We start from the raw sequence: 26,481 nt of genomic DNA on the forward strand, positions 1-26,481 counted from the left end.
CTGGGTGCTACTTATATTCAAGGTTGGTTTATGTTTGGGTAATTATGGTATTATAAGGTACACAGCATGGCCATTTACAAATTCACTTGTGACCCACTTGTGAAGTTGGGTGTGAGCAACTATTGGCAGGTACTACTTCAACTGAATAATACTGTATGTCTCAGAAATCACTTACAAAGTCCTCTAAAAGCTGCGTGCAGTATTGGTGCAAACAATGTTCTGGCATCTTTATGAAAAATCAATTTATACTAGCTGACTTATTGACCACACCTTGCTCTAAGACACATCCAAATTGAATTTCTTAACTAAAGGAAGGTAACAAACGAGTAGAGGCCATTCGGTTCATCCGGCCCATTTGGTAGTTAGTAGTTTACTGACCCATTTCTTGAAGGAACCCCAGGTATTGGCTTCAACCATATGGCTGGGTTGCTTCTTCTAACCCTTAAGGTAAAGTATTGCCTCTTATTCTCGGTTTTAAACACATTTCGACATGGTATCCACTTGTACTCTCTGGTTTGTATTTCACTGTTCAGTTTTGAAGACATCTGCTGCATTTGAATTCGTGTATGAGGTTCCTTTGTATTCTTTCCTGTTAGTGCAGTTAGTGCAGGGCATTCCTTAAAGTCCTGAAATGCATCCGATTTCCCTTTATTTAGAATGATTCCACAGCAGCAATATCTTTTTTGAAACATGGTGACCAGAATTATAGATACTATTTGAAATGAGGCCCAATTAGTGCATTAGTGCACAATTTTAACATAACAACCTTTGATTTGAATTCTACACTTAAATTTGGCTTAATATTTTGTCTTTTTCATTTTCCTCACAATTGTTGGAAGATATGTGCAATTTCTCGACAAAAACATCCAAGTCTTTTCATAAGTAGCTTCTTTTAGCTAATTTTTCTCAATTTGTATTTACTCTTAATTTGTTACTTCCTGCAAACAAAACCCTGCTCTTACTACACATCGCTCACCAGGTGCTTGCCCTTTTGAATTCCATTTGCGACTTTTACAGTGTGTGTTAATCTTCCCAATTTGGCATTGTCTTGGCAAATTTGACCACTTACTATACCAGAATTTAGATTATTAATGTAAATTATGAAGAACAGTGGTGCTAGTATTTTCCTGTGATACTCCAGTAATCACATCATGCCAATTGGAACATTTAGCCCCTATTTGTACTCTCTGTTTTCTATTTATTAGCCAGATCTCAATTGAAATGCATACATTTCCCTGAATGCCAAAGTGCCTTTAGCAAGTTTGTTGACTAAGACATTTCCTGGGGGGGTTCGGTGCTGATCACAATAGACCTAAGAGCATAGGTGTGACAGACCAGGGGGAGTTGTTGGCTCACTCCACCTGGCGCAGTAGGGATCTGGCACAGCATAGTGCCAGGCTGAAGGCAAACTGTCCACCCAAGTCCGCTGACCAGACGCTGGGAGCAGGGGCTGCTCTGTTGGCAAGACCTCCAAGCAGGGGGAGCACTCGGAAGAGGATGGAACCAATTTTTCAGGCTTCATCTGGACTGGGCCAAGGTGGACATCTTCTGAGGTTGGGTCCCCACTTCAGACTCCACCTCAAGTCCCCTCTCAGTTACTGGCATCCTCCGGGCAGCACAGCTGTGGACAAAAGCTCCCCCAGGCAGAGCCCAAGGAAACTGGAAGCCAGGAGCAGGAAGGGCCCTCCTGGGAAGCTGGACCGGTGGCTCAAGACTGAGATGAAGACATCAGTGCCGGATCGCCGAGGAGAAGCTGAATAGGGTTTAAATACCCCCCAGAGCAAGAGCTCCTGCTGCAGTGTAAGCTCTCACTAAAGACAGGTGCTTTGCATCAGCTGTCGCCATGGCAATCAAGGCCGAGTGAAGGCATGGCCACCAGCCACTAAACCTAAGACACACACTTCTGGAGAACTATGCGTCATTCATATCATATAAGTGAATACATTTAAGAAAGTACAATTTTTTAATGGTTGACACTGACATACATACCTACCCTATTTTTCCCACAGATGATCAGTTTGGTTAAGATCCAGGAATACAACAGGTCAAGTAAATTATATTTATTATAATATTAATGCATGATTAATGTGATCTTTAACATATGGGACTCAATTGATCACGTTGTACGACTACGGAAGTACAGGATGCTGAATGTGATTTTCAACATAAGGTGTTGGATTTTTATTTTTAGCAACAGAACACTGTCGTGTGAGTACTGTTGATAACACCAAAGCAACATCCAAACTTTGCATTAATGTCACCCCATATGCATTATGCCAAATGAAGCAAAATGAAATCAGAAATCACTGTCCTGCCCAGGGTGCAGCGGGTGTTATCCGTTTTGATGGGCAAACTAGTCACGGAGCCTTGCGAAAACAAATCATTACATTATTCACACTCAGTTGTTTAGCAGCTATGGTGGTTGAGAATCCTGTTGTTAAATGCAGTTGACTGGTTCTGTTTTTTCGAAGCAACACTGAATTTTAGATTTCTTATTACTCATTCAATATTGCTATTTTGCCAGTGAGCAAAGAGTTGAAGAAATGAAATGTGTTAATATTGATGAGAAAATTGAGGGGTTTACATTCCACTGTAAACATCACATTAATAGTAGTTGACTTAGCTTGGTATTAATTTATAACAAAGCTCAAATGAACATAAGCTACACTGACATAGAAAAAAATGCAAATAATAAAGTAGTAAAAATCTGGAGAATAATTGTTCCAGTTATTCTTTCATTTATTTGTATTCTGCAATTCTCGAGATTTGTACTAGTATGATATAGCCATAATAAGGATTTTGAATACTTTTGGCAATTATGACCTTTCCATTTTTATTCAGTATTATATACTTGTTAACTTTTAATCTTTTTTAGTTTCTACTTTATGTGTAGTATGTTGAGTATACACTTTAACTAAAATTGATTGCTACGTCGTACTGTCTAACTCCAAGCTTTAAAGCAACAAAGTGTGAAAACTTTGCAACGGTCTGAATACTTTTGCAAAGCACTCTACGGTACATAGTGTTTCTGTCACTGTATTTTATTATTTTTAGGAAAGGAAAAAAAAGTAGAATCTGTTTGCAGATATGAAGAGAGGCACAGTGAAACTTGGCGTAAGAATCAAGCCCAGTTCAACACAGCAAATTTGATTGCTGCTTTTTGTCATTAAGAGTAATGCTACTGTATGTAATTGGTATGATATTGACTTAAAAAATATGTTTAAGTTTCAGATGATCTGAACAAAATCATTACAGGTATTTTCTTTAATTTGTCTCATTTGTTCTAATTTTCTTTCTCTTCACCACTTCTTGTTGTAAGGTTTCCAGTACCAGGGTTTCAGAAAATGCAGTTATAATACTTTTCATATTCTTGATCTAGCAAGTAATACATGCTATTATCACTGTCTATCTCTTATTGACATCTTGTTGCTTCTGACTTGACTATGCTGTACAGCACAAAGTTTGTTCTGAGACTTCTCAGTCCTAGTCCTGGTAACACCAGCGTCTGCTGGTGTTCAATACAGCTGGACTTTCATTTGCTAAATTGGAATCATCTAACCTACAGTACAGTAGGGCCAGGAATCTGTAAGGCAACAATGCCTAAATTGTCAGAAAACCCTGCTGCCCCTAGATTATTATTTAAATAGTGGATTCAATTAAATAATCAAGTGATGAGTTGGTACACAACCCAGGAGACAATGAGGTCATGAGGATCTGAATTAGGAAATTTTGCTCTATGATGACCAATCACCCAAAACTTATAATGTCATTTTAACATTTTCAGGATTCACAGTGATAATATCAGAATTCTGAATTTAACTGCACTAAACACTGCATATTATAAAAAGCATGTGAGAACAGTCTTTGCTTGATTTTCTTTTTCCTAATGGTAATCCCAAAAGTAGCATGTAATCTTTTCCCCCTCTTGTTTTCTGCAATACCAACTAGGATCATGGGTGTTAATTTGAGTAATGGATTACAAATAGGCACATTTGGCTCATAATCTGATTTTGGTAATAGCACTCTGTGTAATCTCTTTCCTCCTAATACTGGCACTTATGATGGCTGACAAGAAGAAAAGGTATTTTGATGAAAAAATACCAAAACACAGCTGACCATATCCGTGTGTTAACATGAACTTTCTTGGGTGTTTTTTTTTTCAGATTTCCATTTTGGATCCCAAGAGGAAACAAAAAAACTTTTCTCTCACACAATAATTAATACTAGCAAACACACCAATGAGATTTTATTTAGTACGGTTTTACATTCCACAGTTGAACATTTTCAGATTTTTTTTACGCAACGGACACATTACTGATTTAAAAGGATGAAAGATCCTTAAATTTTTATCATATTTTTTAAAGGTGAAAGTTGCAGTATTTCTGTTCTCAAGTCCATCCTGTAGCATTGTATGCTCTAAATAGGGTATTTCTGAATGTTATGCAAATATCCAATTGAATGGGTGGATTCCACAAGCTGTCCCTAGAAATAACACTTACTGCAATTTCTTGTATTTGTATGTAAATGCATATTATTATTTATTTCACCACATACAATTTTAATGTACAACCTTGCTTTACACATTCCTTGCTTTTCTACATACCAAAAGAAGAAGATTACAGAGTTATGCTCAAGACCTTATTGGTCAACCTCTCCTTAATTTGTGCAACAAATTAAATCCAGCACTTCCCCTTTAAATAGGACGGTGAAAGATGGAAAAAACACTGAGTCTCTGCGGCTGACATTCTAACTTAGCAGGCAGAAAGGCTCTCTTCTCATGAGGTCTGAAACCAATTTTACATCTGGTAAGGATGTTGTTTCTATGGTCTTATCAGTTTTGTCCTCTGAGATTCCTTAAGCCAATGTTTAGAATTGTTACCATTGGAAGTAATGATTTCAAACTTGTAATCCAATCGTCTTTGTGCTACAAACAATTACAGTGATTTATTAGTTTTGGGATATCTTACATTATACTGTATATCCGTAGCTAAGACAAAACACAGCCAACCAAGTGACCTTTGAGTGTTTTTTGCCTGATTCCTAGTGGCCCATCACTTAATGGATCAATCGAAGGTAAATTTACAGATCTGAGTAAAGGTCCAAGACTTCTCACAATTAAAAATATAACAGCTCTGTCATAAATAGGTACGGAGAAACAGTTTAGAGAGGAGAACTTGAGTGACTTAAACAACAAAAGTACTCTGTTGGTGTAGGTTGAGCCTTATGGGCCAGACTTATTACAGTGACTGTGATTTCATTGCAAAGATGTGCTGCACACTTGCAGATGTGCTACTGGTATAGGGTTGGGATGGGTTTGCAAGGATATTCTGGGAATCGGTGCAACAGTCCCAAGCCTAACAATAACATCAGTGAGAGACCAGGTACAGCTTATTTTGAATGTCAGTGTGTGTGAGACCAAGGTGTCATTTAGTCAAGTGGGAGGGCTTGACCACCCCACGCTTGTAAACAGAGCTATAGGATCACTACTGCTCAAACTCATATTTAAAACCTCATATAGCACAGTGTCTCCAGTCACCAAACTGGAACCTTGGTTTGGAACTTGTCCCATTTGTCCACCAACACCAGCTATAGCAAAACCTGGTTTTCCTTAAAGGTCTCCTGCCTACTGACCACAATTTTGTACTCTCTGTACAATCTTGTAATTTTTGTACTGAGTACAATCTTGTTGAGCTTCTACGATTGGAATATTCCTGAGGTCACTGTACAAATTTCTCCCACGGTCTATGACACACAATTTGTGTTATGACCTATTAATCATGTTTCCATACTACAAACACATACCACATAAGCTTTTTCAACTTTCTCACAAATGTGTTTGCACATATTGACATGATTTCACAGCCAAAGAATCAGACCTTATTCTAGTAATGTTTATCTTGTTACCAGGGTTTCATTTCCAAGTAAAGTTTTTCATGATACATATGCAGTTCAGTTAACCCTCAGGGACTTTAAAACACAGCATTGCATTTGGAGATTACCTCTTGGTTAGGTTTATCAGAGACAATTGATGTTTCTTCTATGTTTCTAATGCTTTCGTCTGTGGCTTAAGTATTATGCCAAAGATATAATCCACTATAATCGCTTTACAAATGTTTGCACTGTGTTATCCAAAAAACATTTATACATAACCCAAAAATTCAAGTTTTAGATGATGGAAAGTTATGTTTTTTGTTAGACAATTGATAAACACAAAATAAATTAACCTAAAACACATTGTATTATAAAGTCCCTTGCAAAAGTATTCATCCCCTTTCAATGATGTTCCATTTTGTTGAATTCCAAATAATGTACTTATTATTTATTTGAATTGATATTTTAAATAAAAACTGCAATCCTCAAGCTGCACACTTTTAAGATTGAAATAAGTTAAATATCAGCAAAAACTGCAAAGAAACACAAAAAATAAAATACGTTGAGTGTTTTTAGATACGTCTCTACCACCTTTACACATCCGATTGACAATTTTCACCCCTTCTGCTTTGAAATCTTGCTCAGGTTCTGACAAGTTGCTTGGGGATCTTTGAAAACAATTTTCAAGTCTGGTCACAATGTTTCTATTGGATTTAAGTCAGTACTTCCTGTCACTCAAGAACACTCACTTTCTTCTTTTTCTGCCACTGTCTTGTACAGTAGCTCTGGCCTTCTGTTTTTGGTCATTGTCCTGCTGAAAAGTGAAGTTTTGTCTTCAAGACTGAAGCAGGCTTTCCCCTAAGATCTGCCTGTACTTTGCTACATTCTTTTTTTCCTCAATCCAGAAGTGGTCCCATAACATAATGCTGTAACCACCGTGTTTAAGAGTAGTTATGGTGTTAACTGGGTGATGCACTGAGTTGAATTAGCACTGAATGTAACTCCTTTGTATTGGCTGCCACAAAAAAAAAATCCACACGTAAGCAGTATCCCTAAAATACTTTGTTGCTGTTTTTTTTCAGTGACGGCTTCCTTTTGAGAAATCAGTCTAGCTTTGTGAAGTGACTAGGATATTGTCACCTTATAGATATCTTCCCATATCACAGTCATTGAACTCTGCAGCTCTTTTGAATACATCATTGGCCTCGTGGTGGCATCCTTTTCTCCCTGGAAACTTTCTGTTCAGCTGAAGGACAGCCTGATCCAAGTAATGTCGGAGTGATATGATACATCTTCCACTTGACTTGGCTTATGTACTTGATAATGAATATCCAAGCAGTATTCATTGTCTTTAAAAAGTTTTTTAAACCCGTCTCTTGGTCTGTACTTTTCAACAACTTTATCCCGGTGTTGTTTTTGGTCTTCATGGGTGAATCTTTGCTTGAAATTCATCACTTGATTAAGGGACCTTAAAGAGTTAAGTCTATGTATTCTGAATTTATGTGAATCACTTATTTCACACAGACCTTTAAGTTTATGCACCTGAACTTTTTTGGTGCCACAACAAGGGGGGGGGGGGATGCTTACAAAATCATACATATTTTAGTTTTTGATTTTTCTTTGCAGTTTTTGCTGAATATGTAATAAATAAAGAATATTTAACTATTATTTTAAAATAAGGGTATTCATTCTAAGCATTCAAGTTTATAGTAAACATTTTCACGAAATGTGCACACATTGTAATTCAACCAAATGGCACATCATTGGAAAGGGGGTGCAAAGTACTGTACATGGAGGAATAACAATCCCATTATATTTTATGCTCAGACCTTTAAGAATCTAAAATTTCAATCGAATTTGTTGTTAGTCACTGATCCTGATGATACATGTATTTTCCACTTTCACTGTAACCAGAGCAATTATTAGACAGAAACTGTAATAATTTCTTAAATGTGCTCATAATATAGTCTACCTTTATCTCCTGTCCTAGCTTCAAAAGGGTAAAAAATTGCAAAAGCTATGTGAAGTGTGTCCAGTGAAATTATAGCAATTTCATGCCCAATTGCATTCTCAGTACCCTCCAGCATTCAAGTAAAACCTTTTTATATCCTAGCCATAAGGTACACATTAACAGGAAACAAAGGCTAGAACAATAAGTTTAAATTAGTTAATGGCTCATGAGAGGAGGAACTTTGGAATATATGTTTTTTTTCTTCCATATTATTGTGAGACTTACACAAATGAGCAAATGATCAGACCGTTGCTTTGAAATCAAGGTAAAAGCAAGTGTTACTAGTCCTGGTGAACTAGCTTGGTCTTTTCTGTAAAAAAAAAGAAGAAATGATTTCAGGTGTCAGTTTGTTTTAAAAAAGGAATATAGTCATGAAATAATGTATTTTTCAAAGGCGTGCAATTGGTCATTTTTGTTATTATATTACAATAACTAATATTCAATAATTTGATACAATGATTTAATACATGCTATGTGACCTGTACAAAAAGCATAAATCAAAATGTATAAGCAAGAACTATGAAATGGAAATGAGGTGTTTTCAGTTTTATTACAATGGGCTTCAGCTGGTTGAGGAATATCCTGCCGTCTCCACAGCTCAATCTTATTAAATTACTCTTATAGAATGTGGTCTAGACCAGATGAACCTGTTTCCAGCTCCTAAGGGCACTTATGTACCATTCCAGCAAGTCTTTCAACATTTTACAAAGCATAATAAAACCACTGCTACATTAAGTTTTCATTTATTCAGAATATGGTTTAAATAGAAAACAATTTCCCTGATGCAATTTACCTTTCACAATAGTACTGATGCAGCATCTGTTCTTGTATTTTTTTTTTGGCTTTTACGTGATACCGCATCATCTGGTAATTTGTTGCAACATTCATTCTTTCACTTTTGTAAATATACGGATCATTGCGTGTCAAATCAGCCAAGGCAAATCCATTGTCCCCTTAGAATTAGGAGGAAGAAAAGAGCACTAGCATTTATCAAAAAAAGAAGTTTTACCGACTGAAAATTCAAGCTATGTGGATGCTTTCAGTTCAAGGTTTCATCTGAACTATTGATTTTGATTGATTTACAGGAATTGCCTTCAAAAGCAACAAAACTGTTTATTATTCAAGCAGGACCTTTGGAAGAAGACATCAAAATTGATTTTGGTCAAGGTATTTGTGATTACCTAAAGATTTTTGTTGCACTTATCAGACAGTAGTAACGTTTAAAGGGATTCTACACCTTCAAAAAATATAATTTATTTCATCGCCTTAAAGCCTCAACAACTATGTTAGTTATTTAGCCACATGTGATCAGTGTAAGTCTAAATGGCAAAATCTTCCCATTTTGAGCCTGATATCAGAGCTCTATAACCAATATGTTAGAGCACTTTGCCTGTGTAAGAAAGTCTGCAAAAGTGCTACATGACTAATGGAGTATCATATATAATTATAAATTATTTAGGATATATTTATTTATATTAATAATAGATATGTATAATATTTATTATTAAGATTAATACATGATGTATGACTGCTATAAATCAGTAGATGAGGTGAATCTCAGAAGCTTAGGAATGCTGTGTTTTAAATAATTAATTGCAACTTTTATGACTTTATGTAGCATTCAAGAGGCTATAAAAGACCCTAGCCTAGAAAACTTGCACAGTATATTGATGTTTTCTGTATTCCAGAGCCTGGTTAGATTTGCCAAATTATTCTGAAGAGATCATGTAATCAGTCTTCACAACATTAGTTAATGGATTAATTCATATAATGAACTGAGAAATAATTTAAACATTAGAGATCCAAATGACATTATTGTGAGTGTGCTGTATATGAACAAGAGATTCAGCACAGGGAAAATAAATGACACAGAGTTGGGATTGTTAGAACTCTCTTAAGGAGTTCTTCCCTTCCAGTGGGTCTGCCCACAACATGTTTAATTTATTGCATGTCACACAGAACTGCATCTGTATTCAAATGGATGAAGAGGTAAGTTAATGGCACCTTGGCAATTGATTAGCACAATGAGCCGTTACTGTCACAGGCAGCACTAATTGACAAACAAAAGCAGGGAGTGAAACACGTGACATTTTCCTAATAGGATACCCAATGATCTTGGCCAATTAGCTACACACCGGAGAGAGACTCCAATTCCTCGGAAGTAAAACTCACCCACCAAGACCTCCTAAATTGGTTTTTAGAAATCAAGTGAAGGGGGTTAGAACTGGTTGTGGAAACGGATGCATATACTGAAATGGGTGCAAATAACAAATGATTTCATGCCCTAACGATTAAACTGAAGTATAATACTGTTTAAGATAAATGGGAACGCAACAACTAAGGGCTCACAATAAAACAATGAAGAACAACAACAGAAACAATAATTACAATAGCCAAATTTCCATTTCTAGGAAGAAGTGGGAACAACTTGTGTTTTCCCCTCTGGCTACAGACAGTATAAGATGATTCTTGGAACACTTTTTTGGTATTCATATCAGGATTAAAAAGTATTTATTCATCTAAATCTGAAAATCATTTTAAAATGATGTGTATTGCATTAATTCAATAAGCATGTTATTTTAAATAGTAAATAAAAATGATACAGGATATATTTCTTAAGACGCATGAAAATTGTAATCACTTGTAATCACTTTTGGGAATCAACTGTGCTACTGATGAACTGTGTAATTTAAAAAAAAATCTTTAGCAATGCAGAATTGGTTCTGACACATTTGAATCAGAAGGACTAGATGCCTGATAGTGCATTTTATGTTGTTTGAATATGGTTTGTGTTGCATGATGCTGTGCTTGAGGGCATTCAATTACAGCAGTCCTCTTCAGTGGGTATTTAGATTCTGTCCACATCTGAGTCTTGACAAGTAGTCACAGATAGGAAGCATCATTGTTAGGGATTCTGCATATGCTTTTAGTTTTGTCAGCTGCTCAGTTTAGTGAAAAGTAGCATCAGCTGCAAAATTATAAGACCTTTGACATGTTAATTGTATGTAATTATATAAAGTGAATATCTGAATACAATGAGAACAGTAACCCTTTGGTATCAAAATAATTTTAAATTCTCATAAAATTCTATGAGAATGTTAAAATACAAATAGGTGATTGGCATTTGTACCTACAACAGTTACGTGTAGTTGGGTTGTATTTGATTATATTTTCTCTTAAACTTAATTATTTCTTACCATTTATCATATAATCTTCTTGTAACCTTGTTCTATTGCAATTAAAGTGCTCTGAGATTGTACTCACAACAAAAAAGGCACAATACTACAGAAACAATAAAGTAAATACTTGCCAAAAATATGAACATTCAGAAAACTAAAAATTAAACATTGTTAATTTAGCCAACAAGGGTTTATAGAGCAATTATTTAATACATTTGCTAGGATTATTTGTACAAGCATTTTTGTACCCTACTCACTTTGTACTGGCAAAGTCCCTGCTGATTGTTTATCAAATTAAAGTTAATGTACATGCATGGATTGAGACCTGGTTATCAAATAGGGAAACAGTGCATTTTCTTTAGGATCAGGACTTCTAACTGAGCGGTGGTGTGCTGCAAGGATCCATTTTAGGTCCATTGCTCGTTCAGATCTATATCAATAAGCTAGATTCTGACATAATTTGTAAACTTGTTAGATTTGCAGATGATGCCAATTTAGGGGGAGTGGCAAACACAATAGCAGTGGCATGACACTTATAAAAAGTCTTAGAAAATACATTTGGCAAAGGAAAATAAACAGTGATAAATGTGAAGGTACAAAGGTGCAAAAAGAAATCTGGGTATTTATGTGAATATCAATTCTGGGAAATTCTGTCAAATTCTGTTTTACAAGTGCAGCTCTCCTCTGGCTCTGTCAGGATCCAGTAACATTTCTCCACTGGCTTTAAGAACACACAAAACCAACACCTAAACAGAGGATAACTGCCACACAGAAAGACCAGGTCTTCACCTCTATAACATGCTCATTGCAGTGAGCCTTGTTTCACTTACTGTACAATATTGTGTTCAGTTTCAGTCACTGTACCAAAAAAAGATATTATAGCCTTATAAATAGTTCCATGAAGATGAGCACGAATGATACTTATTCTCATAGGATTGTCATATACTGTACATGTATGTCCAAATTAAGCGGACTAAGTTACTTCAGTTTAGAACAAAGGAGTTCAAGATGCAATTTGATCCAGGTATATAAATTCCTAAGGAATATGGAGAGTGTAAAAACAGGAAACCCTATCATACTTGGTAGCAAAACAAGGACATAGAAACTAAAAAGAAATTCCTTATGGACAGAAAATATGAATTATTGTTTTGCACAAAGAATATCTGAAACAGGATTCCCAGCTAAGTGGTTGAGGTCCATACTAAAAAAATGGCTTTATTCTTCTAAACCACCAAACAAGCAAGATGGGATGAAAGGCTTCCTCTCCTTTGCATCAATTCTTACATTCTTACATTATATTTTTCAGTAGTTTTGTCAAATCCTAATCAATGCGACAAGATGACCTCTTTTATAGGCATAATGTATTTAATATTTTAATGTTTGGTGTTAGCTCTCCTGGTTCAGGATATGGCAGCCTGACAAGTCAAAGCTTGACAAAAGGCTCCCCCCCTCCCCCCGTCAACCCCACTCAGTTGCAAGGAATAAACCAAGGACGCTGCTTCAAGGGTGAAGATGGGGTGGAGGGAGGAGTGTAAGAAAATGTGTGAAGTGCCTACAAGGCAAGATATTTATAAGTAAATGAATGGAAGTTTCATCCTCTTCCCCAACTTCTGTTTAAAGACTCTACTTCAGTTGTTTGGTCAACTTTACATTATTGCAACTAGAAGGTGAAATTTATAGGAATAGTGTATTTAATATTTTAAGACTTTGTGTTAATTTGTTTGCCATTACAATATTCACAGCAAAAGGCAAACAAAATCTAAAAAGGGGATCTTTATGGGGCTGTTTTTCCACCCAAGTGAGATAACACCAAAGTATAATCAAAAGACTATTCATTTCTATTAGTCAGCTCATTTGGTTATGAGAATTCAACCAAATTTAAGAAAATTATTACTGAACAATTTTGTCCATAAGTTAAAAATAAAATGCCTGCTTGTGGTCACAATACTAGAATCTGTGGTTAGAGTCTGTAGTTTACAGTACATACATTTGGAATTCAAAGAAGCAATACACATTCATTTTAATGGTTATATCATAATTGCTTTTGGTAGCCAGGGTTATGAATGAATAGGAAAGCAATAGAGAGGTGAATGGAGATATAATTCAAGAACAATCCTTTTTCCTCTCTTATGTTGGGGATTATACTGTACATATTTCAATTTATAGTTATTTTAAACATTGAAATGTCTCTCCAACAATGCTACAGGAAGCATGAAGTATACACATGCAATTTGTTTGAGGAAACGAAAAGCAGAATGCAAAACATCTAAAAGAAAAACAACAAAAAAGTTTTGTATTATATTTAAGAACACTCTTCTGTCTTTATTGTGTTCATAAGATCAATGACTGTTATTACTAATGATATTAGTTTGGAGCTAATTAATTATAATATCAGTTTTTATAGTTGGGATCATTTTTATTCATTAACATTTTTTTTTTATTTGCTGACAGACATGAGTTAGCCAGAGTACTAAAATGCAAACAGAACACTGATGCTAGACACCACTGCACAAACAACTATAACTAAACATAAAATTGCATCTATAGAAGTCTGCTGGTGAAAAGATATCCTGGAAAACCCACAATTTTAGATGTTCTTTAAGAAGAGGCTAATTAATATTGGCGAATCCCCGTAAAACTGCATGGTGGCAAAAAATAATAATTTTGGATTTTCTTGAAAAATGTCAATCTACAGTGTAGCTGAAATTGTATTTCCAAATTCTTTAATGGTCTGGTTTCCTACTGGCACCCAGATCATACATTGTTTTTAGAAACAACACTTGTATTTATTAATCCAGCTTCCCAGAGAGGCTTTAAACTCATGTTCTCATTAGACATAATATTTGTTACCCCATAGGTTCTGTAATGGCAGCTGTACTGTTCAAACATGTTCACAAGGTGGTAACTTCTTTCAGGAGTCTGGGAATACAGTGAATTGTTTTAACTGTGAACAGGATACTGCATCTTTCCCATGTATTAAATTTTCTCACCATTTTCTGAGATAGGTCTTTAGTTTTTTTTACAACTGATTCTTTTTTTGTACAGAGATTGTAAAACAGACACACCCAGTTACTTCTTGGAACATGAAGATCATGAAAAATGTCGCACAGCCAGGCACTAGTGCTCACACACACGCACACACACACACGGGACTAATTAAAAAAGTGAACAAAAATAAATACAAAATGAAAAAGGAGCACAAAAATGTTCTTTGCAAACAGGAACTGGAAGAATGGGACTGAAGTGGAAAATGAATATCTTTGTACATGGAATTTTGATTTAGATTTTCGTATTTCGGTAATATTTCTTTACAATATTATACAAGCCCAGAGGTACATTATCAGGCTGTTCAGCTCCAAACCCTCACAGTGTAGGAGAGTACTCAGCAAAAACATTGATGATTCATCCACTGAGAGGAGGCCTAAGGCAGTTTGAAAATCACCCAGGTATTTTTCAGTAACGTTTCATGTTGTTCTGTGTTACACAACTAATGAAGGAGAATCCCCCCCAAAACCCTGAACCTTGCAGGACTGCGAGCGAAGGGGTGTTCAGTGCTGCGGGTCAGCAGCAGACGTTCAAATTTTCAGAACCTCCTTTTAATGCTGGAGCTAATTTAAAGTATCCGTCTTCTCTTGAATTGATGTCTGCTCCCATGAGCCAAAATCACACGAGGAAATAAACACTTCTTTGAAACTGTTTGAGCAAATATGTTTCTTGCACGATTTTGTTTTCTCACCCCGTCAAGAGTTAGGCAACAGGAAGACCGTAACAGGATCCATTGATAGACTGGGAGGTATGTTATAGCAGACAGTGCCAATACAGTATGTCTTAAATTTACTTTGTCCTGCACCATTATTCCTCTTTCATCTTCATAGAATCCCATTGGACGGCCAATGCATTCTTTGGAAGAGCAAAGGAGCGCTCTGCTTAAGAAAGAAAAAAGGTGCATATATATTAATTCATTTACCTATACAGTTTTAATTACATACATACTGTTAAATCTGTCTCTTCAAACACGTTTTTCATCGTATTTCCTTCTCATTCCAGAGTAATTTTCAAGGCTGAGTATAGGACAGAGTTGTTTCCACCTACTGTATTTATTAAAAAAATATTACATTTGTCTGTGGCCAGAAAGGACCAGAAATAATTTTCCCTCACTGTACTGTGTGAGGCCCTCAAAAAAGGAAGTATGTGGGTCTCTTGAAGCAATCGGATGCAGATGGCCTCCTTGCTGGAGATGTGTGGTCCGTCGTGAAACTTTAGCAGACAGTTCCATTCTCTGGCCTGGATTTGGGGCAGGTAGAACGAGGGAGAGGCTGGACAGAGGGGGCCAGAGTGCAAAAGAAGCCAGCAATAAGGGTGAGGCCCAGGCCTCCCCAGGCACAGAACATGGACCAGCCATATCCATGGCTGATGTCATCTGGCAGCCCATAGAGATAGCGCGGATACCGGGAGAGCTCAAAGTTGATGCCAGCTACACAAGTGCACAGAGAGATGATACAAAAGGTGCCTGCAAAAGAGCACAGAAACAGGAAATCAATGTTGGACAAAGAGGGTATATAGGGCAAATTATATTAAGCAAATATGCACAGACATAAACACATTTCATTATTTCAGAAAATATGCAAGGACAGATGTTTACACTGCAGGACATTAATTTTGCTATGCGAGTCCTGTGTTTTAAACAGAGCACAGCATCTTAATTTTCTGATTTCACAGAGTTTATTGTTGAGGGCCAGTGGGATGTTTTTCCAAATATCCTGTAACTTTGTCCACAATGCACCCAAATTGTTTGAGTTTAACTTTCATCCTTTTAACACCATATAACCTTGGTGAATCTTGGTGCATATTTGTGAGTCACCATTTTCTGAGATAGGTCTTTAGTTTTTTGTCTTCAATAGCGTATTTATGGTTCAGATATTCACTATAATGTAATCTTGTCAGATAATAGCAGTACAGTAATAGTAATACCTTACTATACACTATACACTCTCTATGCAGTTGTTATTTGCTTGATATAATGTGCACTATTGTGTTGAAAGATTAATCTCTCCTCATTTCCTAAGGGAATGGCATCATGGATCACAATGTACTTCTGTCTGCTGGCTTTATGGTTACTTTTGTTGCACTCTTGTATTAATCCAGCTCAATGCCTCATTGTATCTAACTGGTATTGTTTTTATGTTGTTTCCCCTTCTTACCAAAGGTTTCCGTGTGCTGTGAGCCATCGGAACTCAAGCGTTACATGCTCATGCAGGTCAATGCTTGTTATCTGTTACTTGTTTCTGTTTCTGAAGAAAAACTAACACTTGTACATGCAGGTAATTCACATGAACTCTCCAGGATTGCCACCTTAAAAGGAAAATAATTTACTCTTAAGGTACTGTATCTGACATCACCTCTGGACAGCTTGAGTCTTTTTCTTTTTAGAAGCACTATTTATACTGTCAGCCCAATTAATGAATTCAGTACCCATTTCATGACCCCCCTCTGTGGTCTTGCATAAGGCACTTGGCGTAATATCGAAGTCAAGATATCTGACCTTTCACCCATCACTATAAGTAAACTTTATTTTATCTAAAAAACGTTGCTTCTATATGCCTTCCTTCCTAGGGGGTACTGTGTTTCCCATAAATTTTACATTCAAAAATTGTAACAGTGCCTTTATTTTATTATGAGCTGGTTTGGCACAATTAGATTAGTTATCATGCAGGCAATCGCATTGTGCCAAATCAATACAACATTTTATTAGATAGTATTTATTCTTTTGCTTTGAATTGCATACCCACTTTTTCTCTGTTTCTGTAATTAATTCCATGACAAGCTACACTGGCCAGTAGCCATATCTCCCTGCAGCTCTCAACTGGCTACCACTGCTGCTGAGCAGGGTTGAGCCTGGTCAGTACCTGGATAGAAAGCTAAGATTGCTGCTGGGAGTGGTGTTAGTGGGACCAGCGGGGGGGCGCCCATCCTGTGGTCTGTGTGGGTCCTAATGGCCCGGTATAGTGACAGGGACACTATACTGTAGTGGGCGATGTCTTTCGGATGAGACATAAAACCGAGTCCTGACTCTCAGTGGTCCCCGGGCATTTCTTGATAAGAGTACCTAACTATACACTACTTACTATACACTATAGCATAGTATTTGGCCAGTGTCCGTGCCAAATTCCTCCCCTTGGCCTGTAATGTGGCCTCCAAATTGTCCTCATGTATGATTGGCTTGCACTTGCCCTGCGATGGACTGGCGCCCCGTCCAGGGAGAACCCTGCCTTGCGCTTGGTGCTTGCCAGGTAGGCTCTGGCTTCTCGCAACAGCATATGGTATAAAGCGGTTTGGCAAAGTACATGACATTATAATCTGTACTGAAGTTAAAGGTATCTTTTTCAAGTTGTGGGTGTAACATGCTTACTTAGAATCGTTGAAGTGATATTTTGGTAAAATACTTCAATCAAAATTCGGACTACATGACTCTTTGTTTATGATTCCTAACACCAAGACGTGTAAGATATACACAATCATTTTCAAGAGGAGTTACATGAAACTAAACACACTAACCTAGATATGGTTGAGCTACATGGTTTAACCAGGATACACTTTCTGTTATTTATCCATCCGTTCATTTTCTAACCAGTTCCAATTCAGGGTTATATGGGGAGATGGAGCCTATCATAGAAAGCAACAGGCACAAAGCAATGTCCTGGATGGGACATCGGTTCATCACGGGGCAGAGAGACACAAATTAAGAAATTAAGATATGTAAACGTCCGCCAAGGTCATTTTTCTCAGAAGCCAATTAACCTGCCAGTATGTTTTTGGACTGTGAGATGAAACTGGAGCTCCCAGAGAAAACCACATGAAAACGGGGAGAACATACAAACTCCGACCAGACAGCATTCCAGGCCAGAATTGGACCTAAGCCCCCAGCACTGCGAGGCAACCAATCTAATCACTGCGCCACTGTGCCACCCTCTCTGTTGTCCGATGCTTTTAAAAGCTATGGTGATCCTTTAATCTCTTCTTTACCATGCAGACAATGGTTCAGACAATGATGAATCATCTGTACATTTACATTTTTTCTTCAAAATGAGTCTTTTCATATACTTGTATTGTAATGCTATAACTCCTGTTTTTGGCAGCAGCATGAACATGACAATAATTAGTATTCTATTTATGCAGACTGGCTGTGCTGTTAGTAGCAGTTTGCGAAGTGTAATTTTCTCCCATCTGTCTTCGCACTAGTAGCAGATTCCAATGTATTGTTCATACTTTTATCCTTTTTACAGGTATCAGACAGGGCAAAGGTTAGAGTGTAACTGTTTGTGGAAAAGAAGAGAAAAAAAGTGATTCTCCTCCCACGATTACTGTCACTTTCCCCATCTTCTGCTAGATTCGTATTTATTGTATGAGTAATGGGTTTCATTCATTCACATTGATTTACAGTAAGTCCAATTCTCTGAGACTTTGTAGCTTCCAGCAACTGGATGAATATTTGTCAGATGAATCTCCCAAACAGTTAAACTTTTCCATAAAGTTCCTCTAGTATGTTGCAATATATTGGTTTCTTACAACAAGAATTGGTCAATAGCTTTTCTATGTCCATTTTGGTTTCTGGTACAATTAAAAGAGAAACCACAAGATCATAATTGTGTTTTTAACAAATGCATTTCCTATATTACCTTAAAAGTAAGCAGTTTTGTTGCATCTATGCACTGAAAACAATATCTCATGGAATCATTAGAGCCAAAATCCTGAAGCATAGATTCACAATTCCTTATATATAATTTTATTAAATATACTTTTATTCTAAGCATGTATTATGGAAGATATACACTGGTTATACATTAATAAAACAGTGCTGTAAGAACCTAATATAATCTGAGATTTGAACAGCAATAACACCTCAAGACTTTTCACACTCACCAATTTCTTAGAGTAGAAAGAGTTTCAGGTACCACAGCATTTGAAATGAACTTAAGATTGCTTAAAAAAGCATCAGTGTGAAATGAGTTTTCGGCTCATAAGTGAATAGCTCAGCAGAGCTTACTTTGCTTTCAAACAAAATGGGCTTTTTTTGCCATTGTTGTTTTTCTGTTCAGTTTCAGGGTGATAAAAATAACCTCTGTTCCTTTGAATTCCTCCTTCAGCAGAACTTATCTAAAGTGGACCCATGAAACTTTTTCATTTTAATGTATTTCTTTCACTACTGGCAGGAGATACAATTTGTTTTTACGTCTCACCAATTATTATACATAGAACTGTGCCTCAGACAGGGCTCACCTCCCATAAGAAAGAGCAAGCCTGCTACATATTGCATGAGCCCACGATCCCAGCAGCATCCAAGAACCCCAATGATCCAGCCAAACAGGATGATTGCCACAGCCATGCCCATGAAGCCTGCAGTCATTCGTCGCAAGTCTGTGATGAAAGACAGAAGAGTCATGTCGGTTACATTGTAACATCCGGATGGGACACTTTCCAAAACCGCATTTCAAAAAGCAACCCCAAAACCTCTTCTCTTTGTATTCTCGTCGCAGACACTCTATACCGTACTGTATATATTACTAAAGACTGGGGATACATGAGATATAAAGGTAATGTGAGACAATATTGGCAAGCACCAGCTGAAATTGCTCTAGCAGGTTGTCACACATTGCCTCAAGTTCCCCTCAAGGTCTCAAGTCCCTCCTGTTTACAGTAATTCTGATACACATACAATCAAAATCTGAGATGGATAATTGGAAAGCAAGCTTCTGCAATGCATTTATACTGTAGCTGTAGACTTGCTTTGGGCATGCTAATGTACTGTATATGTTAAAATTGCATGCTTTCCAATTAGAATTGTGATTAGAGAGATGCTGCCTTGGTACTGTATTAATATGCATGCTCAAGAAGATAAAAAGCTTAACGGGAACACAGTTTGTGATGAACTTTAGAAAACCTCCAGTTAAAATGGAGATACTACTTTGTTTCTGATGTTCCTACGTGTAGGAATTACCTATAGCCTGAAACATCGAATTACAAATGGAAGTTAGGAGACAGTCAAACATATCACAACAATCAAGATATCTTCACTACCAAAGTAATAGTAATCAGACAGTAACTTGAAGTCTTGTAGTCCTTTACCAGAGATTTTCAAAGGCTTTTTCCCACCCATGTTTTTTTTAACAATAAATTCAATTTACTCAACCAGCCAAAGTAATCTACATTTTTTCCAGTTCGCTGGTGATTTCGAAAATAACTTTAAAAAGCTTTTCTCAAAAATTTCCATAATTGTGGAGACTTTTGGTGTGCTAAGCTACAAATGGGTTAGGATCTGCTGTACCGCAGATGAAATTCCCTGGGCAGGAGAGGAGGATGGTGGCCCTGTCAGATGTGGCTGGAAGACGATGCAGCTGGAGGCATAAGAGTCAACCCATCCAGCTGTCTGATGTGATTCACCAGCCTGTTGTAGATAGCAATAATAAACTGGCACTGAAAATGCTTTATCTTTGGTCAGGTTTTCAGCAAGCTTCTCTGCTCCTCCCCTGCCTCGTGCTTGGGCAACATTATCTGAGATTTCAAGGTGCCACCTGCACAACCCTGCTGCTCCCTGAAACAAACTTGCCCACATGACTTCTTATCTCTCTTTTAAATTTTGATTAATTTTATCCTTTTTTCTCCTCTCTCTGGATTCTCACCTCCAAAAATTGTTCTGCATGAGAACAAATTTAGCCAAACAGAATGAGCACTAAATATTTTCAGCTTCAAGCAATCAATTCACCTTCTAGTGCACAAATTACCTCGGGTAGAAGTGCATGCGATTTACAATAATGCAATACCGCTTTTGGAGATTCTATAATATGCTGTCTAAAGAATGTAATAACTAATGCTTTATATTTAAAAACAAAATTGTACCAAAAATATTTGTTAATTTTATAAAATGATAGCTTTTGCCATTTGCCAGTAAACAAAGTTAAAGCTGTTAAAATGTATGACAGCATTTCAGTTTAAAAATAATCAAGGCTGTGTTCTAAGACCTATTAATAATTTTCAGAGATTTTCATGTGGATCACAGCTCATTTGATTAGTCACTACACATTGCTATTTTCTGCCAATAAAAACGAGACATCTGGCAGGTGGGGTCCCAATTAGGTTTTTGTTTTCATTTCCATTTGCAATGATAAAGTTTTTTTTTAGTTTACATCCCTCCCGTAGTTGAGAAATGCTGTTGTCCATCGTTTCGGCTCACTTGTTCCTCTTCCTTGCACAGAAGGGGCTAAGGTAAGAAGAGTACATCCTCAGAAACAGGCGTTGTCAGCTATTCAGCTTTTTCAGACTCTGCAGTGCTGACGGTAGAACTAACATCGACTGGAGGAGTGATGCAGCTCTGACAGCACTGCAAGGTCACAGGCTGCAAGCAAGAGATCCTGGGGCTGAGAGTAAAACAGTCGCCCCTGCTAGCACTTCAGCAATTGTTTGCTGATACCTGAGCAATCCCATCCTGAGGCCACTTAAACCACAGACCATCCTGCAAGTGTTGCCAATGTCTGCATCACAGGGCTCAACTTGTGCTCTGAACAAGCGCCTCTACCAGCTTAGCCATTTAGAAGCCCGCAAAAGCCCTAGTCCATCAATAAAATAAGAACAGTTTTCTTTCTACAGGTTTAAATCTAACATAATTACATAATTACACTTGTAGATTTATCTATTCATGGCTTCAGTGTTGTCTGTTACTTGTCTTTCCATAGTTCTACACAGATTCCAGGGGTTAACCTACCATTTGCATGACTTCCATAGAAATGGTCAAAATCAGTCCCTTTTTCCTCCTTCAGGCTATGCTGTTGTGTCAAATTACACAATGGTGAACAATGGTTGTGACTGGGTGCACATTCTTTCTTTCAAAGTGACATGAATTAATTAGATAGATTATTTTTAAGTAATATAGGCTTAATGATATTTGGTAAAGGAACCATTTGATCTTGAACTTGAATCTTGATTTTGTACCTTTTTAGCTAAAAAAATACTGTATTGACATCAAATAAAAAGTAACATTTGCAAAGGAAAATTGACTTTCTAAATGTTAGCTTCCTACATATTCAGTCTTCACAGTTCTTATTGGCTCTATATACTGAATCACTTTTTATGTGGCTACACCCTTTTCTCTCATTTCACTGTTTTATGGGCATATAAAATGTTTTGGTGAAGTATAACAAATGCATTTTTTACTGTTTACTTTTTATTCTGGAATTTTCCGTTTCATTTATCTTTACATGTCTCATTACCTCGAAGCAGTTCCTTCAACTCCGTTTCCAAATCCAAGGATCAAAGAATCCTGAAAATAGAAATCTCTACTGTTCTGTTGGTAAATACCCCAGGCTTACTCTGCTACTAGCTGGTAGGCAGGTCACAAAGTCTCACAATCCCCTCACTTCTGTCAACAAAGGCCTCATGGAGGCAGCTCTGCTTTATTAGCAGCTTAGCCAGGTGTAAAGTCATTGACAGTCCCACAAGAAGGGATTTCAGCTTGACAGGCTCAAGGCACAGTTGAGGGCACAGTGTGTTATCTGCGCTCATGGGAGAGAGTATTTCAGAATTTTGCCAGCATGTCCGAAGTGTTATTGTAATATTATTAAGTACAGCTGCTTTTTAAACACACGTAAGCACTTTCAAAAGGCAACATGTATTTCGATTATTTTTTTGTGATCATTTTTGTTTTCCCCAAAACAATACAATAAAAAAAAATAAAAATCACTTCACCTTTGACAAAACCTCCTTCATCTATTTCCCTAATGTATTTTTATCCCTAATGAGTCTTTGTGCAGCACTGGCTGACTAAACAGTTTGAGTGAAATATTCTGTCTTGGTGGCAGAATATATTGGAAGTTATTGTCTCCTTTTTGTCTTCCTCCTTACCTCCTGTGATGATGCAAATAGGGGGCTTGTGTAAAGCCACCAATTGGAGTGCAAATTGGACATACCTTGCTTAACTGATTGATTGGATCAAGTGGGAATTAAATGGCACAGGTGGAAAAGATTGGATTTGCACATTTGATAGGCTTTGTGGGTAATTGGACAAGACCAGGGATCAGAAATCAGGTGAAATGTAGAGAGTCTAGATGGGATGGTTGAAGGGTTGGCTCTTTGTGCTTTTGTATCAGTAGACATGCGTGCAGACCTGTCGGAGAAGGTCTCATAGGAGAGAGAATGAAAAACCTGCAAGGATTTTGTTTGAAGATTTATGATTATTGATGGAAAAATCCAGAGTGAGTTCTAGTTTATTCACTTGTATAAAATATCCAAGTATTTAGTTTAAAAGACTTCTGTGGCTCATAGGATAGGTGATTAGTGCTGATAAAAGTATTGTTGGAAAACTGGGAGTAATGGGTAAAGCTGATTTAAGCATGCCATGTCTCTGAGCAAAAAAAGGGACAAGTTAGTTTCATGTAACAGAGAGACATGGAGCAGTCCAAAGGAATTTACCCGTTCTGGCCTTCCAGAGACTTCCTGAAGGAGAAAGGTTAATTTGAAGAGTGGAAGTAAAATTACTGACTGCTACTTAAAAGATCTGATGGATGGATGGATGATTGAACAGTTGACTGCACAGATATCTTTGAAAGATTCTGAAAAAAACAGTACATCTAAGACTCTGGAGGGGTTCCGTCCACAAGATGCAGTGATGAACCACACTTAAATGTGCAACACTGTGGAGCATGGGTTCTCCATCACCCCCTGATTGCAAAAGGTATGTATAGTATATGAAGGTATGTTCTTCTGAGTTTAAATGTGCAATACAACTGTGATGCTTGCACACAAAAGGATCACTACTCCACATTGGGAAAATTGCTGGTACGGAATGTGTGTATTTACGATTCCCCCCCCCCCACCCCCACCCCCCATCATCTTGCTCCGATATTGCTAGTGACAGGAAGCACCCGCTGGGAACTAAAATATGGTCAGTCATGAGTCACAACATATGAGATTGTCTAAGAAACTCTGCAATAATTGCAGCTGCTAAAACCCAGTTTTAAGCAATATCTAGCCTTGAGAGATATACAAGAATGAGCTTCTGTATGAGGTACTGTTCTGTTGTTGGCTCCACCCCATGCTTGGTGTTTTACATATGTTCAGTATTGCCACTTTCAAGGCTTTATCATGTAATATGAAATTCTTCTGAACTAATTTATCTACACAGTATGCTGCAACCTCAAAGTGGGAATCTGGTAATTCAGCAAAAAAAATCAAATCGTGTTTCAGTTAATGGAAATCTGCAGAACAAAGCAATCCAAACTAGCAGTTTTTCAAACCAGACATTTTAAGAATTACTGCAAAGCCAAAAAGGAGGTTGAAGGGGTGCAATTTCCTTTCTTCTAATAAGCACAACCCTGATAGAGAACATTTTTTTTAGTGTTGTACCTCCTCTGCTTCTCCAACTACACTCTCACCGCAGAACAAACTGAATCCTTACAACATCTATGCATTAATGTGCTCTGTTCCCAGCTCTCTGTCCTCTTGCTAAGCTAATTGGTCTGCATGCTCTTTGCTAGATTTTAGTTTTCCGGTTAAGAGGATAATTCCCTGTCACCACCACCACCAACTCCACCGTTTTTATTTTGCAGGGTATGTTATTGAACATGTTGCATTACATTCTTACACTGGTTCAAACAAATGCAAAAATCACCCAAAAATAGCAGTAGTGGATTATTATGGAATATTTATTTTGGGGGCCAGTCTAAAGCTACATCTTTTGTTGGGGTATCTTTTTTTTTCTATACAATACCTAGCAAGGCAGTTAACTATCAGGTTAGTCTATCTTTTCCCACATAATAACCTATGGCAAATTCAGCTCCACATTAATTTCACTCAAAAATATTTTGCAAAGAGTTTGGGATATAACCTCAAGGAAGGGACCATGCCACACTGTTACTTTGGTAAAAGGGTCAAAGGAGTGTAAAAACAATATTTTTATCCAGTCATGACATGAAGGCTTTTAACATCAGTAATATACAGTAGTAAGAGCTAAATGGAAAGATTATATATTCAGGAAGAGTGTAAAGAAAAACAGACAACATAGAATTGGAATAGAGATATCTTGACATCAACCTGTTGGAGAGCATAGGACATGATTGTTTTTATTCCCAGTGAATTATTCACAAAGCTCCATATAAAATACTAATCTTTAAACTTCAAACTCAGGCAGTCCAAGGTCGGAAGATCATTTTACCAGAAAAATGGTTTTCTGCAATGCATTTAGATAAAAGAAAGCATATTGGAAGCTAAGATGCCTATGCCTAGCAGTGAGAAAATTAGTGGAACACTAGAAAAAGAATTGTAGTCTTTACATTATCCTCCACTAATGTGTACAGTGATCCTTGCTGTCCCATGGCTTGTATGTGTCTCCATCTATAAACACTTCCCATAGAAGTGTAGTGTGTTTTTCTTGTATTCTCCAGAAACATTACACACCTCAAGTCCCAACTTGAAAACATTCTGCCATCGATCACAATTAGGTCAGTAGTTTGGGATCGTAACAAAGCCTGTTTCTAAAGATACATTAGACACATAATGAGAGATGGACACCAGATTCTAAGTCAATGAAAGTTTTGGTGAATTTGTTCTAAACAGCAGCGTCTGATTTTTTTTCTTTTTTTCCGCCTGAAAAAGCATTAACGGCTCTGAAGGTTTGACAGTGATATTAGCAGTCTCGCAGTCAGTGGCAGCCTCTGGGAGAACCAGCTGTACAGTGTCAGCATCTCTGTCACTGTTCTCATCCCTGACAGAACTTTCCTTTGACTTAAAGCACATCACCGAAAGGAAAGGCAGAGCCCTCACTTTCATTTCCGTTCTTTACAAAACCTTTTATTTTCTCGTCGCATTTCATCTCCATATGTTTTCCGCAACTGAATGTCTTGAGCTTGGCAGAGGGATGACAAAATATTTTGGGACACATTAAGGCATTTAAGTGCCTAAAATAGTTTAAAATCCAGTAGCTCATAAATGGAAAGATTTTTGCCAAACCAAAGCAGTAATGCCAGACAATTCATGATCTGAAGTACCTCAGGCTATCTCTAGCCAAAGATATCTAAATGACTGACTGAGACAAAGCTAAGTTAAGTAAGACAAAATTAAGTAATTTCTCTCAGTGAAATGGACTGTCCTTTATTGTAACCTGTACTGAGCAGGTCTTTTACAAATGTAAACCTCTTGTTCTTTCAGTTTAATGAAAGTCATTAATAGTGCTTAGAGATTAAGAGTAGGATGATCGCAATAGGCAGCCACAGCCATGTCCGCAACTCTATAAGCATGTATTTCTCTTCAGGAGGGACGCAATGCAGGAAGAAAGGGAGGGGGTGCAGCAAGCGTGGGTTCATCTGTATGCTGGTAGAAGAAGACGTCGGAGAAAGAGAACCACAGAACCTTCACGGCTCACTGAGGCTTCCCCAG

General features: G+C 37.2%; 1 protein-coding gene across 2 annotated transcripts in view; it reads right to left on the minus strand.

Moving 5' to 3' along the window:
- Positions 1-4,221: 4,221 nt before the first annotated feature.
- Positions 4,222-26,481, minus strand: part of tmem178bb (transmembrane protein 178Bb) — a 119,017-nt gene continuing 96,757 nt past the window's right edge. For both annotated transcript variants that reach the window (XM_069192335.1, XM_006633495.3), the window contains 2 exons: positions 19,339-19,476; positions 4,222-15,571 (listed from right to left, as the gene is read on the minus strand). In XM_069192335.1, the coding sequence (XP_069048436.1) occupies positions 15,321-15,571; positions 19,339-19,476 (389 nt within the window). In that variant the 3' untranslated portion in view covers positions 4,222-15,320. The remainder of the gene's footprint in view (positions 15,572-19,338; positions 19,477-26,481) is intronic.

Source organism: Lepisosteus oculatus, chromosome 7, assembly GCF_040954835.1.
Source record: "Lepisosteus oculatus isolate fLepOcu1 chromosome 7, fLepOcu1.hap2, whole genome shotgun sequence".
NCBI lineage: Eukaryota > Metazoa > Chordata > Actinopteri > Semionotiformes > Lepisosteidae > Lepisosteus > Lepisosteus oculatus.